This window comes from Urocitellus parryii, chromosome 2, assembly GCF_045843805.1.
Source record: "Urocitellus parryii isolate mUroPar1 chromosome 2, mUroPar1.hap1, whole genome shotgun sequence".
NCBI classification, from domain to species: domain Eukaryota; kingdom Metazoa; phylum Chordata; class Mammalia; order Rodentia; family Sciuridae; genus Urocitellus; species Urocitellus parryii.
In genome coordinates, this window is record NC_135532.1 from 177,017,772 (window position 1) to 177,032,761 (window position 14,990).

At 35.4% G+C, this 14,990-nt stretch overlaps 1 protein-coding gene across 4 annotated transcripts in view; it reads right to left on the reverse strand.

Annotated features, from left to right (window-relative positions):
- Positions 1-9,635: 9,635 nt before the first annotated feature.
- Positions 9,636-14,990, reverse strand: part of Opa1 (OPA1 mitochondrial dynamin like GTPase) — an 83,212-nt gene continuing 77,857 nt past the window's right edge. For all 4 annotated transcript variants that reach the window (XM_026400291.2, XM_026400290.2, XM_026400293.2 and 1 more), the window contains 2 exons: positions 14,056-14,130; positions 9,636-11,729 (listed from right to left, as the gene is read on the reverse strand). In XM_026400291.2, coding sequence (XP_026256076.1) covers positions 14,066-14,130 — 65 coding nt within the window. In that variant the 3' untranslated portion in view covers positions 9,636-11,729; positions 14,056-14,065. The remainder of the gene's footprint in view (positions 11,730-14,055; positions 14,131-14,990) is intronic.

Here is a 14,990-nt window from a genome sequence, read left to right on the forward strand (position 1 = left end):
AGTTTTAACTGTGTTAGAAATTTAGCACAGGAACCAGACTATTCCTTTAAGATTTGATTAATTGCTGGGTGTGGTGCAAATGCCTGTAATCCTAGGGACTCCAGAGGCTGAGGCAAGAGGATCCCAAGTTCCAAGCCAGCCTTGGCAAGTTGGTGAGGTCCTAAGGAACTCAGTGAAATCCTGTCTCTAAATAAAATAAAAAAAGGGCTGAGGATGTGGCTCAGTAGTTAAGTGCCTCTGGGTTCAATCCCCAGTACCAAGAAAAAAAAAAAAAAAGAGAGATTATTCTTGTCTATTAATATCTTTAAAAGACTAGAAATAATAACTCTGAAAGCTATATGTCAATTAAGGAGAGTTTTATTTATAAAAGATAGTTTCATAAAAACAGAATCAAAGCTTTCACAAAGGTTCAACGTGACAAGGGCCTTTAGTAAAAACCAATCAAATCCTCTTATTGATGGGGGAATAAAGCAGATTTTAATCAAATGATCACGTTTTAATTTTAGATAGCTCATTCTGTCAAGAATGTGGATGGTACATGAGAGGTGAAAATGATGGCCAGTAGCAGTAACAGAGGCGAGGACATGGGTTGAGTGAACTGTGCCAGGATCAAGGATTGGAAGGAGAAGATGGTAAAAAGACATGAATCAGATGAGCTGTGTCAAAAATGCTAGATCCACACACCCATCCACACACATACTTAGCAGATAGCAGACTATCCCTTATGATAAAGCAACAGTGAGATGATTTTATATAAGCTGTGCAATAAATATAAAATAATGATGATGATTCTGGCTTACTTCTTTCTCAATGAATTTTAAAAATAAAATGTGCCTTCAACATTCAGAATTCATTAAAATGTATAAAATGGGCATGAGAAATGCCATTTTCCCCTGTTGACATTCACCCGTGGGCCTTTCAGAGTTTGAAATAGTTTGATGTTTAGAACAAAAAGCTTCTGTATAAATATGTGCATCTCTTTTCAAACAAGGTTTTGACTTATCCATGGAGCTGGAAGTAGTGCATAATGGCATCTCTGTATGAATACACACACATTTTTGCAGTTTAATTTTTTTCACTGTCACCAAAAAAGTTGACGAGAACAACATAGAAGAGGAAGAGTTTATTTTGGCTCACAGGTTGAGTGTTCAGGCAATGGACAGCTGACTCATAGCTCTGGGCCTGAGATGAGGCAGAATATCACGGTGGAAAGCAGTTCAGATCAGGGCAACAGGAAGCAGGGTGCCACTCACTAAAGATAAAAATATAAACCCCAAAACATGACCCCAGTGACCTAACTCCTCCAGACACACCCTACTGTATCTATAGTTACAAACCAGTTAATCCATATCAGTGAATCAATTCGCTAATTAGGTTACAACTATCATGATCTAATTGTTTCACCTCTGGAAACTCTTGCCTTGTCTCACGCATTAGCTTGTGGGTCATCTCATATCTAAACCATAAAATTCCACTTCTAGCCCATGAAAGTTCATAATCATTTAACAATGGAAAATACACTTAGTATACTTCAAAGAGTTCCAGCATTCCTCAAAAGTTCAAGTCCAAAATCTCATTGGAAACTCAAGGCAAACTGTTATAAAGATCAAAAGCAATATATATATCTCCAATATATAATGGCACAGGAGAAACATTTCCATTCCTCAAAGGAGAAATAGGAGTATAGGATGGGACCAAAGCAAGATCCAAATCCAGCTGGGCAAACAAGTCCTGTAAGTCCATATCGAGTGCCTGAGACACAAGGTATTGTGATGTTTTCCCCAAAGGGTTTGTGTAGCTCTGCCCCTGTGGCCTTGATAGTTGCAACAACATGGGCTCTCTTTTGGCTTGTCTCTGCTTGATTCCTACAGTGGTCCTTGGCAGATGGTCCACAGTACTGGCATCTCTTAATCTTGGGGGTCTCCACTGCAGCTTTGGCTTCCTTCTTAGGTCATGAATTGCCCTCTCAGGGGCATCCTGCAGGTGCCTAGGATCTTGCAACACTTTGGCCTCCCAGGCCTTCCTTTGAAATCTTGGTGGAAAGCTCCACAACCCCATAACTTCTACATCCTGCATTAATGTACAGGTAACACCACGTGGACGATGCAAGGTCTACTACCATCTTGAGCAGTAGCCAAGTCTCCTGGGACCAGGCTTGCAGCAGTCTTTCAGTGCTTGGGTGGCTGAGCACAGCAAAACAACTTCCTAGGCCCCTCTGGGCAAGCAGGGTGCCCCCATGGTCTCAAAGGCATTTTTACCTTTACAACCTTGAGTCTTAAGACAGGTGTGGCCTTGTCAATTCCAAGTTGCTCTCAAGCCATCTTTCCTATTGTTTCTGGGTAAAGTACACAGTGTCTCTAGTGGTTGTAATGTTTTTAACAACGTCAATTTCCTTAGCCCCAGTTTTACATGTGTTTTTCTGGTCAAACTTCAAGTTTTTCAAAATTTTCTCCTCCTGATTATCATAGTAAACTTGGCAAAAAAAAAAAAAAAACAACAAAAAACACCCATAATATCTATGTCACCATTTGAATGCCACATTAATGAGTCCATCACTTTTTTTAAACTTTTTTAAACATTTATTATATTTTTAGGTGTAGAGTTTAAATTCAGCATCACAGAAAATCTCAGGACATGGGCAAAATGTATATAGTTTCTTTGCCAGAATGTAACATGAATGGCCTCAAGTCCACATTCCAATAGAGTCCTCCTTCTCCTCTGAAACTTCATGAGCCCAGTCTTTACTGTCCACAGTCAACGGACATTTTGGTCTTCTGAGCTCCCACCACTGAACTATGCTTATGGCACTCTAAAGGTTTTCCAGCTTGCATCTCTAAGCTTTTCAAAAATTCCTTCCCCTGCAAACCAGCTCCAAAACTTCTGAACCATATGGTCAGGTTAGTCACAGTAATAACCCCTCCAATTGGTACCAATTTGTTTTAGTCAGCTTTTTCATTACTGTGACCAAAAGACCTGGCATGAACAACATAGAGGAGGAAAAGTTTATTTTGGTTTATAGTTTCAGAGGTTCAGCCCATGGTTAGCTGACTCCATAGGACTGAGGTGAGGCATCATGGTGGAAGGGCATGGTGGAGGAAATCAGCTCAGTTCACAGCAACAGGAAGCAAGAGAGCTCCACTCACCAGGGACAAAATATAAGCCCCAAAGACATGACCCCAGTGACCACCTTCCTCCAGCCACACCTTACCTGCCCACAGTTATAACCCAGTTAGCCCATATCAGTGGATTTAGGCAATGATTAAGTTATAACAATCATACTCTAATAATTTTATTTTCCATCTAAACCATAATAGTGGACTGCATGAAAAGGAACTGTTATCTCAGGGTGGTGGAATAGGTGGGAAGGAAACTACTACTACACCTCCATCCCATCTGTACCTGCTCTTTTTCTAGGCTCTGGTCAAACTAACATGGCCTCTCATAAAAGGCCTTATCAATTAGTGAGCAGTGTAACTTCAGACAACCTCTTGTCTAAAGAGTTGACCTGTTGGTAAAATGGTTATGATGCCAACCTTGGTATGTTAAAACAAAAACAAGTGAGGCAATGTATTTAAAACCTGGAGCATAGTAGATATTTAATAAATGAGAATTTCCCTCCAGTTCAGCCTCATAATAAAGCTGCATCTCAAAGAAGGACTAGAAGTTATGTTATTTTAAGAAAGCCTCATCAGCAGCATCACCAAAATCCACTGAGGCTAGAGATCAACAGAAAGCTGTAATTTAGCTGCTAGAATTTGAAAATTGAGAGGTTTCACATTAATACTCAGAACTCCAATTTATCTTGCAAAATGCCTGGCTGTGGAGGCACTGAATCATGGCCCTGTACCTAATTCTTCATGTGACAGGACAGAACATGCCTGGGCATCAGGATATAAAGTCTGTAGCTCTAACATTAGCTTAAAAAAATTATTATTTTCTCTGGGCCTCTTTTCTTTTTGCAAAATTAGAGCTATCACTGTTTTAAAAGCTGTAGTTCATTTTTTAGATAAACAATGAAAATCCGAGGGCAAAAAAACTTATATATCACTCTTCTAGTCACACCATACTCTATACAATTAGCCAGATATTGGGAGGCTTTTAAACTACTTTAGAATATATAAATAATTGGTTTGCATAAAAGATTACTCAAACTACAGACATCAGTATAAAAGCCACAATGATTCAGAAAGGGGAAAATATTTTTAAAACAAATAATTATTTTATGCTTAAATACATGGGAAGATTTGAGCTTCCCACTATGAGATGATGAGCATGCAGACATGCTGCATATCCATCTGCTCTAGAAAGTTCCTCATTTCCATATTCTCATCTTGTAGCTGTAAGGAGGTTGAGCATGCCACGCCTCATCTGTGGAGGCTTTCTGCTTGGCTGGCTTCAGACAAAGTTACCATTAACTCCCCAACCTGCAAGAAAATGATTTGACACAAAGGGTTCCAAAATGTCCTCCTCTCCCCCTACAAGCCTGCAAACAAATGGTACAGGAATGAGGTCAGAAAGGAATCCCCGCCTACCAGGCCGCTGAATTCATTTACCTACCTCAGAGCCCATTCAGGGAAAGGGGTGGGACAGGGAACAAGAGATGCTTGGAGGCCAAGTGGAGTTTGGGGGTCGAGCGCTACATTACAAGATTTGACAGGCCTTTGCCAGCCTTCAGCTTCTTTGTGTCTCTCACATAATAGAGAAACACAAACTGAGCAGCCCAAGATCTGTGGTTACACCCTTGGACAGAGCACACTCTTTGCAAATGCTAATAGTATTGTAGCATCCTGTCACCCAGGAACACAAAAAAGGATGTTGATTTTCACATGAACCAGAACAGGCCCATTGTACACAAGTTTGTGACCAACTTGTAGTATCTGCACATCAAAAGTCCAGCCAATCATAGAGTACACAGCTGGTGAATTGTATCAAAGGGGGGTGCCCAACGAGAACATCCAAGTCCAAATGCTTCATTCCACCAATAGGGTACCATAACATAGTACTTTTGACATGAACAAAAATTACACTCCACAATCTTGATTCAGCTATAACCATAGTAATTACAAGAATGTAAATGTGTCAAATGTTTAGAAAGAAGAAACAATGTGTGGAAATGGAAGTGGTTTTGTGCCTGGGCCCACAGTCTCTCAAATGGCAGAGGCAGCAAATGTCAGGGATGTTCAATACACACTCATTTTTGAGGTATTCTGAAAAGATAAACTCAGGATCCTGAGTTTTGGCAGAAAAGTAGCTATTTCCATTCTAATAGCCTTGGGAAGCCAGACATATCTCAAGGCAAGAAAATTAAAGAAGAAATGTATATAAGATTTCTGGAAATAAATTTAGTTGAAATTATAATGGCTTCTACTAATAACTTTCAAAAGGGTTAGATTTATTGGACAAACGAAGACAGTCAAAAGGAATAATTTGAGAAAATCAAATATTCAATCAAGGTTTTAAAAACTGGGATAAAAGTAATTGTTTCTTAACAGGGCAATTAAAAAAAAACTAAGAGGCTCTACATGGGTAGGTGAGAATTAAGAGAAATTGCAAAGCACTAATTTTTACTCCTAACACTGAAGGCCTTTCTTTGGCTGACATAAACTTTTAACTCCCGAATCTCATCTTGTCCAGTAGGGCTGCACAAGGAATCACATCTTTGTTGGTAATTCCATTCTTGCAATGCAACAACAGCTTTGTACAGTTAGGGCTATTTCTATTATTAAATGAGCTCATTTTGCCCTTTTTAGATGCATCATGTGCCCTGACGGAAAGCATTCCTGATAGCATAAACATATTACCTTTCCTAAAAGTATTTCTGGAAGGACAGTGCATTTCAGAGAGTACACAGGTTTGTAATAATACTACTTATGATAAAGGATGCAAAAAAACCCCCCCAAAAAACAAAAAACACCCTGGTTTCTTTGCTCTGGATTCAGATTTTCTACTTAACTCCAACATTTCAAAAGAAAAGATAAAATTTCCATAGGACTAATTTGGCAAGATAGAATACTGAGAGTTAAAAGGCTTCAAGGGAATTTCTAGACCCCCAAATTCTAATGGCCAGTTATAATACTCCTCTTTGTTTTCTCAGTCCAGCTAAGACTTTCTGGAGCTTCGTAAGGATGTATTCATACTCCAGGAATGGCTGCAAACTTTTGGCACTTCTCCACATCCTTCCTCCAAACACACATAAGACTGACAACAAGAGGTGCCTGATGTGCCTCTTGATGTCAGTCTTGCTCATGGCAATGAGAAGGCAGGCTCACCATTGTCACTGGGTGTATGCTATTTGTGTCCTTGAGACCTCGATATGGTGATTTCTAGTTATATAAATTAATTGTAGAAAAAGATATATTTGGCATGCAAGGGGATAGGCTGTATACACCATGGCAAACGTGAGCACTTCCAACATAAGTTCTCTAGACAAATACATTTTTTCCATATTTTTAATTGGTACATTATATTTATACATAATGGTGGAGTCTTTGTGACAAATACATTTCTTAAAGGAGAAATGACATGACATTTTGCTAATGATGGAGGATCAATTCTGTATTAAGATGTATGGAGAAGAACGTAAATGACAACAAAAAAATGGAACATAGACTATGGGAGCAGAAAATGGCTGGGTTCATTCTTTCAGTTAAGAGATAAACTAAATGCAACATTTCATGGCACCTAAAGCAAGGAAACTGGTAAGATCTTGTATTCTCAAGGTCAGAAGAAAATAAGTATATATATAAAATCTGTTAGAGGAGGAAACTCTGCTGGCACAAAATTATCCAGTAATCCTGACATCAATGAACTTAAGTGATAACAGATTTATTAGACTTTTGCAATATACTTTGTATTTCCTTCAAATAGATGCATCATATACTAGTACTATTTGTTTGTGGAAGTCAAGGACATTAATATTAGATAAAGAGGTACTAGGTAAGTAGTCCAGATAGTATTGCTTTCTGATGATTTGGCCTGATTCTCAAACTTTAGTGAAACAAGAAGTTGAAATGAACCTATTCCACACAAATTATTTCACAAATATTGCAGGTCTCATGAGCTTTGGTTAAGTATGAGATCATGTAAGCCATAGTGAATAAAATTCTTATTTCCATATCGTTCCTCAATGATTCAGTAACTGTAAGAATAAATTCTGCTTTGAATATCATAAAGTGCAATGTGTATTCCCAACAGAGCAGATCTATAGAGATCTATCTCTGGGCTCCTGCTAACTAGGTCTTCAGCAGTGCCTCTTATCTCATTCTCAATTCCTTGAGTTTACACCTGGGTTAATGAATAAAAATACAAACAAGAATTTTTTCTTTATCACGAAAGACAAAGGAACAACTTTGATTTAAAACCGACTAAAAGCAGTGGTTAGCTGGATGTGGTGGTGCATGCCTGTAATCCAAGCGGCAGGGAGGTTGAGGCAGGAGGATTCCAAGTTTAAAGTCAACCCCAGCAACTTAGTGGGACCTTAAGAAACTTAGCAAAACCTTCTCAAAAAAAGCAGGGGTGGGTGAGTGGGTCCTGGGGATGTGGCTAAGTGGTTAAATGTCCCTGGGTTATATCTCCTTATCAATGACTTGACCCTAAATGAACCTTAACACTGGCCCTACAGAATGTGAACATCACTCACAAATAATCTTTCAGAGAAGGACTATGTACAAACTCCCAAGTTTTAAGCTAGGAATTTTGTTATTTTAAGAAACAGGTTTAACTTAATAACTTATGATATAGGTATGTCTTACCCTCAGTTCTTCAGGCTCAAGATCACCCAGTTTACCTGATATTGTCCTACTTTATTTTTCTTTTAAATATATTATTAGTTGTCAATGGAGCTTTATTTATTTATTTATTATTTATATGTGGTGCTGAGAATCAAACCTATTTTTTTAAACAATTTTTGCAGTACTTGTCTTAACCCTCAAGTTTTCCATATTTATCAATTTAGTTTAATGTGTGTATAACATGACAATCCTAATTATCATAAACTGGGTATGTGATTATTTTAAAATACTTTGTAACATGATACATCATATTTGTATATGGTAGTTACATTAATTCTGAATTGAATATGCTAAAAGAAAATATAAACTGCTCTTATAAGTTTTCAGTAACTAAATACTTCAAACTTCTTGATATATAAAGATTCTGAACTTGAACTACACAAAAGATTAAGAGCTAGCATGATTGAAACTTATCTTGCCTGTGCACCTTCCAAATGAATTTTTTTCTTTAATTTTTAAAAAGGGTATTGACATTTATTGATCAAAAATATATTCTACAACTACTGAGTCCTAGTTATTGAAACAATCATGACTTCTGAGCCTTAGTAAACCTCATATACGACTGAATATGTCAGCATCACTAATGAAAATGATGGCCACGGCAGCAGAATGCAATTATAAAACATGTTATATATTTTACCAAAAAAACAACAAAATGCTTTGACAAGTATTGAGATATGGAAAAAAAAAACTTCACCAGTTGAAAATGGTAATATTATAACTGTGCAGTGTCAAGTATGTGGAATTTAAGCTTTAGTGTAAAGTATGTGGAATTCAGCTACATTTGTTAGACCATGAATTTGGTTACACTACAGGGTTCCTCATTAGAAACAAAGAAGATTTTTAAAAAGATGCTCTTCAATAATAAAATTATAATGTGATTTAATTATCTTTTAATTACTTATCTACACAAATGACCTTAGATCAAGCACAGGCAAAATATAAGTTGCAACAACATCTACAAGTAGTATGAGGTTTTTAAAAAATAATACAAAGTTCATTCACAGTGCACAAGTGAAAAACAAGCTTTAAATATTTAAATAACACATCACCATGATCATTCAAAAGGTGAACACATTTTTAAGCATATTTCCATAATGCTAATATATCTGAAAGTAAAATACATATCAGCCTTGAAAATTGAGATAAAGACCATTACTATGATCCCATTTATTGAAGAGAAAACACCAAGTTTGTTTTTTCAGGTAAATATCTAAAATAAATACATACAAAATTATTAACTAGCTAAGGAATTCATCTTTAAAACTCTGATACACTGAATCTTGTATATGAAATTCCCAAATTGTAACATTAGGAAGCAAAACTCTCCACAATGTTTCCTACTCACTTTTACATTATTGGTTCACATTTGGTCACTAAATAATTTATGTGAAGGAGTCCTTCTGAATAAAGCCTGGAAAGCAGGGTAACACAAAGAGAATTTAATTAAATGACAAGACAGGCTGACTGCTCTGCCTGTGACTATGGCCACAGTCAATTTGACAGTGAAGAGCAAGAGCTGCACCACTTGCTTCATCTATACACACCGATTAACATCCTGTCCAACTAATTTTGGCTATCATCTGTTCAAAATTCTTCAGCCTCCATACAAAGCTGTATTCTCCCCATTTTTTGAAAATTCTGAGATCAAACAAATGATTTCTTGTCCTATTTGTCTTCACTTCTGCATACTGAATATCTGAAATTATTTTTTTACCTTGAATTTCAATCATTTTTAATTTTTGAACTATAGACACAACACACAAGATTTACTGTTGAGACTGAATTTTATTTTTTTCTCTTCACAGCATCTGCATTTAATAAATACCTGTTTTTTGAGGGCGGGGGAAGCATATTTAGTGTGAGATCAGCTAAAATAAAAAAGAAAAGAAAAAACCATGAAAGAAGCCAATTTTAATGAAGGGGACAGATAGGAAGAATGTCAGTATTCATATGGGATTGTTAATAATACGTTTTTATGATCTACTTAACATATTTAAGTTATAATATTGATCTCCTCAAAGAAGCCGTTTCTTTGTCCCCACCACCATTTTTAAAATTTATACACATGGAAGTGATAAAAATTACTGCCTAACAAGAGGGCATTTCTTTTCCCCCTCTAAAGTTCACAGTAACAAATATGGTCCTATTTCTTTCTTTCTTTTTAAAGAAATAGGTGTGCAGTTGTAAGGAGTGTTTTACAACTTCATGAATATTACCATTGCAAGACATCTGCTTCAGTGAGGGGTTACCTACCTATTGTAGCTATAGGTAGTAGTAGAGGTAGAGGCTAGCTAGAGTGTTCAAGCAGTGAAGCCATCTCCTAATCCTTGTATAGAGCATCACAAAGTTCACTTCCTTTCTGCTGACCACTGTCCATAGGCCCCCCAAAAACCACAAAATGCTTTTGACTACTCATCTGCAAAATAACAATATGTATACTGCTGCTAGCTGCTAAAAATTGGATCTACTTTTCTTATCAAACAGTGTAAAGCAAATATTCACGGAATTTCTAGTTTCTGAAATATTTTGTGATATTCTCCAACTCTGTATATGAGGTGTCATATCTTGAGGGGTTATCAATTTTTCCTGATTAAAAAGAAAAAGTGGGAATTGGGCAAAGGAATTGTTAACAAGGGAATTGTAACAATTCCAAGAAAACATAAAACTGTAGAATAAAAACTGTTATACAATGGGCATTTTTATTAGCATAATAAAGACTTAAAAAGGTAGCAAATGAGAAAGACATTTTAAGTAAAAAAAAATGGCATATTTGCTTTAAAGCCCTTTAACCAATAAAAATTATACAAAACACAAGAAAATGTTGTGAGGGTATTATTATAACTGAACTGCAAAGAATTAAACTTTAAATTTTTCTTTAAATTTTCAGCTGAGAGAGGGAATGGTCAACATCATTCTAATTGTTGAAAGTTTTTAAAATAGTATATGGAGGCCCTGGGAGTGTAGCTAAGAGTATAGCATTTGCTTGGTACATGCAACGCCACGGGTTTGATCCCCAGTACTGAGAGAAAAAAAAAAGACAAAACTCATATGAAAGAAAGTCTTTTCCTGATTCCTAGTTCAAATGTTTGACAATATTCTAAATAAAATTAGTCAATTGATTATCCTTCATCTTTTTCATCATTTGTCATAATCCAATGGCTCTGTCAATAGGAAAAAGAAACCACTGTTAACAGGAAATCTAACTTAAATATACAATATTCAAAATGAATTAATTTCAAATGGATATAGGGAGTGTAAAAATAGCAACTGAAGGTAAGCTGCTACTGACAACTTCCAAGGCTAACTTCTTGTCTAGCAATGAAGGGTTGAGGTTCCTTTCAATGAATATACACTGAATTATTATAATCCAAATTAACTTATCCAAGGGGTTCTTCTGTTACCCAGTTTTCTTTCATGTGGTGAATATAAATTGAATTATCACGCTCAAATAGTTCCTGGATATAGAACATTAAAGATACAGACAATGACTTAGCAGGCTACCATCATTTTATATACAATTGATAACTTCTTAAAAATTGCTATGTTTTATTCCAAAACAACTAGCATTACATTCCTGGAAAAGAAACTTGACAGTGAGTAACATATGTTAATAAATTTAGTGCCACCACAAATAAGACAACAGCAGAGAGCAAGTTTCTTATCTTCAAGGAGTATACCTAATGGCAACACCAATCTTATAATCCCAATTTGTCACTCCAGAACAACTGAATAGGATGTCAATGCCATTTCCACTGTTTTTTCATTCAAGGCAGCTGATGGTTAAAGTGCCTGTAACGCACATAAATTATTTGTATCCTATGACTTTATTGTATGGGTAGAAAGGTGGAATAGCAGAAGAAAAAGAGGCAGGACAAAAGACTTTGAAGTTTTCTTTCTCTAGACGTACGTAGAGGCCATTACATTGTGAGTAGAATTCTGTAAAAATAAACCCATTTGATAAATTTAGGTCTAGAGAGACAAATGCAAAACTTCTAAACAAACTTTATTACTGCATGATCACAAAAAAATTGAAGTTTCACTAAGTTTGCAAGTTTTATTGTAATTATTTAGAATATCATCTACCATAAAACATTAGCATAATTTTATCAAGTATGATGTCTGAATGAAAATATATTAGAATTCATTTCTTTTTAAAGAAAAAGTTTAAAATGTAACTAGTAGAGAAGACTGCACAGTTGTGTTGGGTATAAACATCCTCAGTAAATATTAGAATTATAATTACTTCAAACTATTTTTTAAAAAGCAAAATGAAGGCTAAGGAACTCCACATACATTAAAACTATAATTGAGCAATTATTTCTTCCAATGCTTAGTAACTTTTCTAAAATGATTGGAATGAAGAAAGGTTACCATTCTGCCAGATTTACTGTTTTAAATGGATCTTTAAGGTAAAAAATAGATCATGTGTCCAATTCATAGATATTTTGCAAGAGTTTAGAGTCATAAATCACAAGGATTGCGAAGGGTCTTAGAGACTCCAGGCATGTAGGAAACAAGAAAAATTGGGATGGTTTTCCTATGTGCAAGGTCTCTCCATGAACCAGTATCATCACAACCTGCTTTTTAGGATTGTACTATACTGTTCCTGAGAGACTCTGGCAGAGAAGAGGAATAGCTCTAGCAGCAATGGCAATTCTAGATATCACACTGACCACATTAGAGGGCAGACACTATTATATAAAACATTGGCTAATTGGAAAGCTGAGACAGGAGGATCACGAGTTCAAAACCAGCCTCAGCATTGGTGATGTGCTAAGCAACTCAGTGAGACCCTGTCTCTCAATAAAATACAAAATAGGACTAGGGATGTGGTTCAGTAGCCAAATGTCCATGCCCCTGGGTACACTGGTACCCCCCAAAACAAACAAACAAATAACACTGGCTGGCTTTGAACTTCCTCAGTTAATTACAAAACCCAGAAATATAGCTTGTAGTTTTAATGGATTTGGTTTCTGTGGGTTTTCATAAATTATTTCCCCCAAAGGCCATATCTATAAATGAAAATGTCATGTGAACACTGGTGCCAAAAAAGGAGAAGATCCAGATCACGAAGCACTAAAAATGTTCACTGCTAATCCTATCTAGTCATACTAATTATCATGACCAGAATGATATTGGAACATTTTATGGTTTTAAAATAACTTTTTACACATGGAAGATGTAGAAAAATTTATAAATATAAATAAACACCTTTAAAAGCACCAAAGTTATATTTGGCTTGTGTTAAAGATAATTCTGCATTTTTGTATACTTCTATATATCTGTTCTTTAAAGAAATAAGCAAAACAAAGCAACAAAGCTTTCCTTGAAATGTGTTTAACTCCTTCCTTTCTCATTTATTGCTGGAGTACTGTTATTAATGATGTATGATCTGAGCAGTACTTCTCTTTTTAGTTTGCTTTCTCAAAAATACTTTCCCTATAGTAGAGAAGAGGTGGTAGTTTTGCTTAGACTGAACTGGGTACAGCCAGGGAAGTAACTTTACATTTCTACTCCTTCCAGTTCCCACCCTGTCACACGCAGGCTGCTTGTACCCAGCTCACAGATAAGGAATGGAAATTTTACAATAAATGATAATGGCTTAACAATAGCGTTTTTTTCCCTTCAAATTCTTCAGTAAAAGTAAACAATTACTGATTATAATGCTACTAAGGGAAATCCTTAAATACATATTTTATTAGAAACATGCTTAGAATGCCAGACTTCACAGAATCAGACAAGTGTCAGTATATCAAGATCAGTAATAAATTCTAAGGCTGTGTAAGTTAAACAGAAAAAGGTTTATCTAAATGCTTTTAAACAAAAGAGAAAAAGATTAAAACAATTATTAAAATTACTATAGACAAGCCAAATAGAAAATTTTACAAGTTGAATATTTAACATATACATAATTATCCAATAATTATGAACAAGGGATAAAATAATAACACAGTTCAGTTTTTAACATGCAGATGAGGAGTGATCTGCAGATTATAAAATATCTTAGCTCTTTACATTCACCTTTGTTCTGCCTATAATGAATGCTAGAGGATATTTTTGGTTCAGCCAGACGGCAATCAAGTTTTTTAAAGGAACAGTATATACATGAAATTCAGAAGCTATTTCTCAGATTCATGCCTTAAAGTTATTACATTGAAAGGAACAATCAGGATATAGTCAAGCAGAGTAGTAAACTGCTAATAAAAATTTAGAATACAAATTTTGTACTTGGTACCAAAGCAGCAGCAGACTCTTTACTCACTTAATACAGTTTACTTCTCCTGATGAAGAGCTTCAATGAAAGCGTCAAGTTTTTCTTGAATTTCTCTAACTTTCTCTATGGAGATAAAATGAGATAATGAATGAGTTAGCTAAATAAAAACAAATTTATTTTTTAAAGCATTGCAAACCACAGGAGATAATCACTTACTAAAAGGTCTAATACACTTATTTAACTATCTGAAGAATAAGGAAAAAGTTAGAGCCCCACTACCATACCATCTGAGGTCTACATAATGTTTTTTGAAAGAGGGAGGACAAGATGTGTGTGCTTTGGAATCTATTAAAAGTTAGAGATTCTTACAGAGAATGCACATATAGAATAGATGTACCATTCTGTATATAATTTTAGTAAGTTCTCAGATTCTTTGAAGCCCAAGCAAGGACTCAGCAAATCTAAAACAAAAAAATTTAGCAAGACCATTTTAAAAACTGAAAAAAAAAGGGGGGGGACCAAAAAAGAACCAAAAAATATATTTTTAAAAAATGAAAATACAGATGGATTTCTAACTGTTATTAGACTAGGAAATGACTGTTTAAGTATAAAGTAATAGGAGAAATAACAAAGGAAAGATCAACCATTCTGATCACATAGAAATGTATGCTTTCACTTCTAAATATCACAAGACTAAAAGGCAAAGAAAACAGTGGGAAATATTCACAACATACAGAGAAAGGTGATAACACTTTAAAAATACACACAAAAAAGTACTTTTCCAGTTGTAAATGAAAAAAGTTTAAAAACACCAGAGCCAGTAAAGGCAGATTTACAGTATTTACTTGATATGAGTTTTTCAGGTTTAAAGACTTCCAAATAAAATCTTGGAAATGTACATTTTTCTCTACAAAGGTGAACAATCTGCAGTATATAATGATCTCTTACTGAAAGTGGAAAAGTCATGATTCATATTACTGACA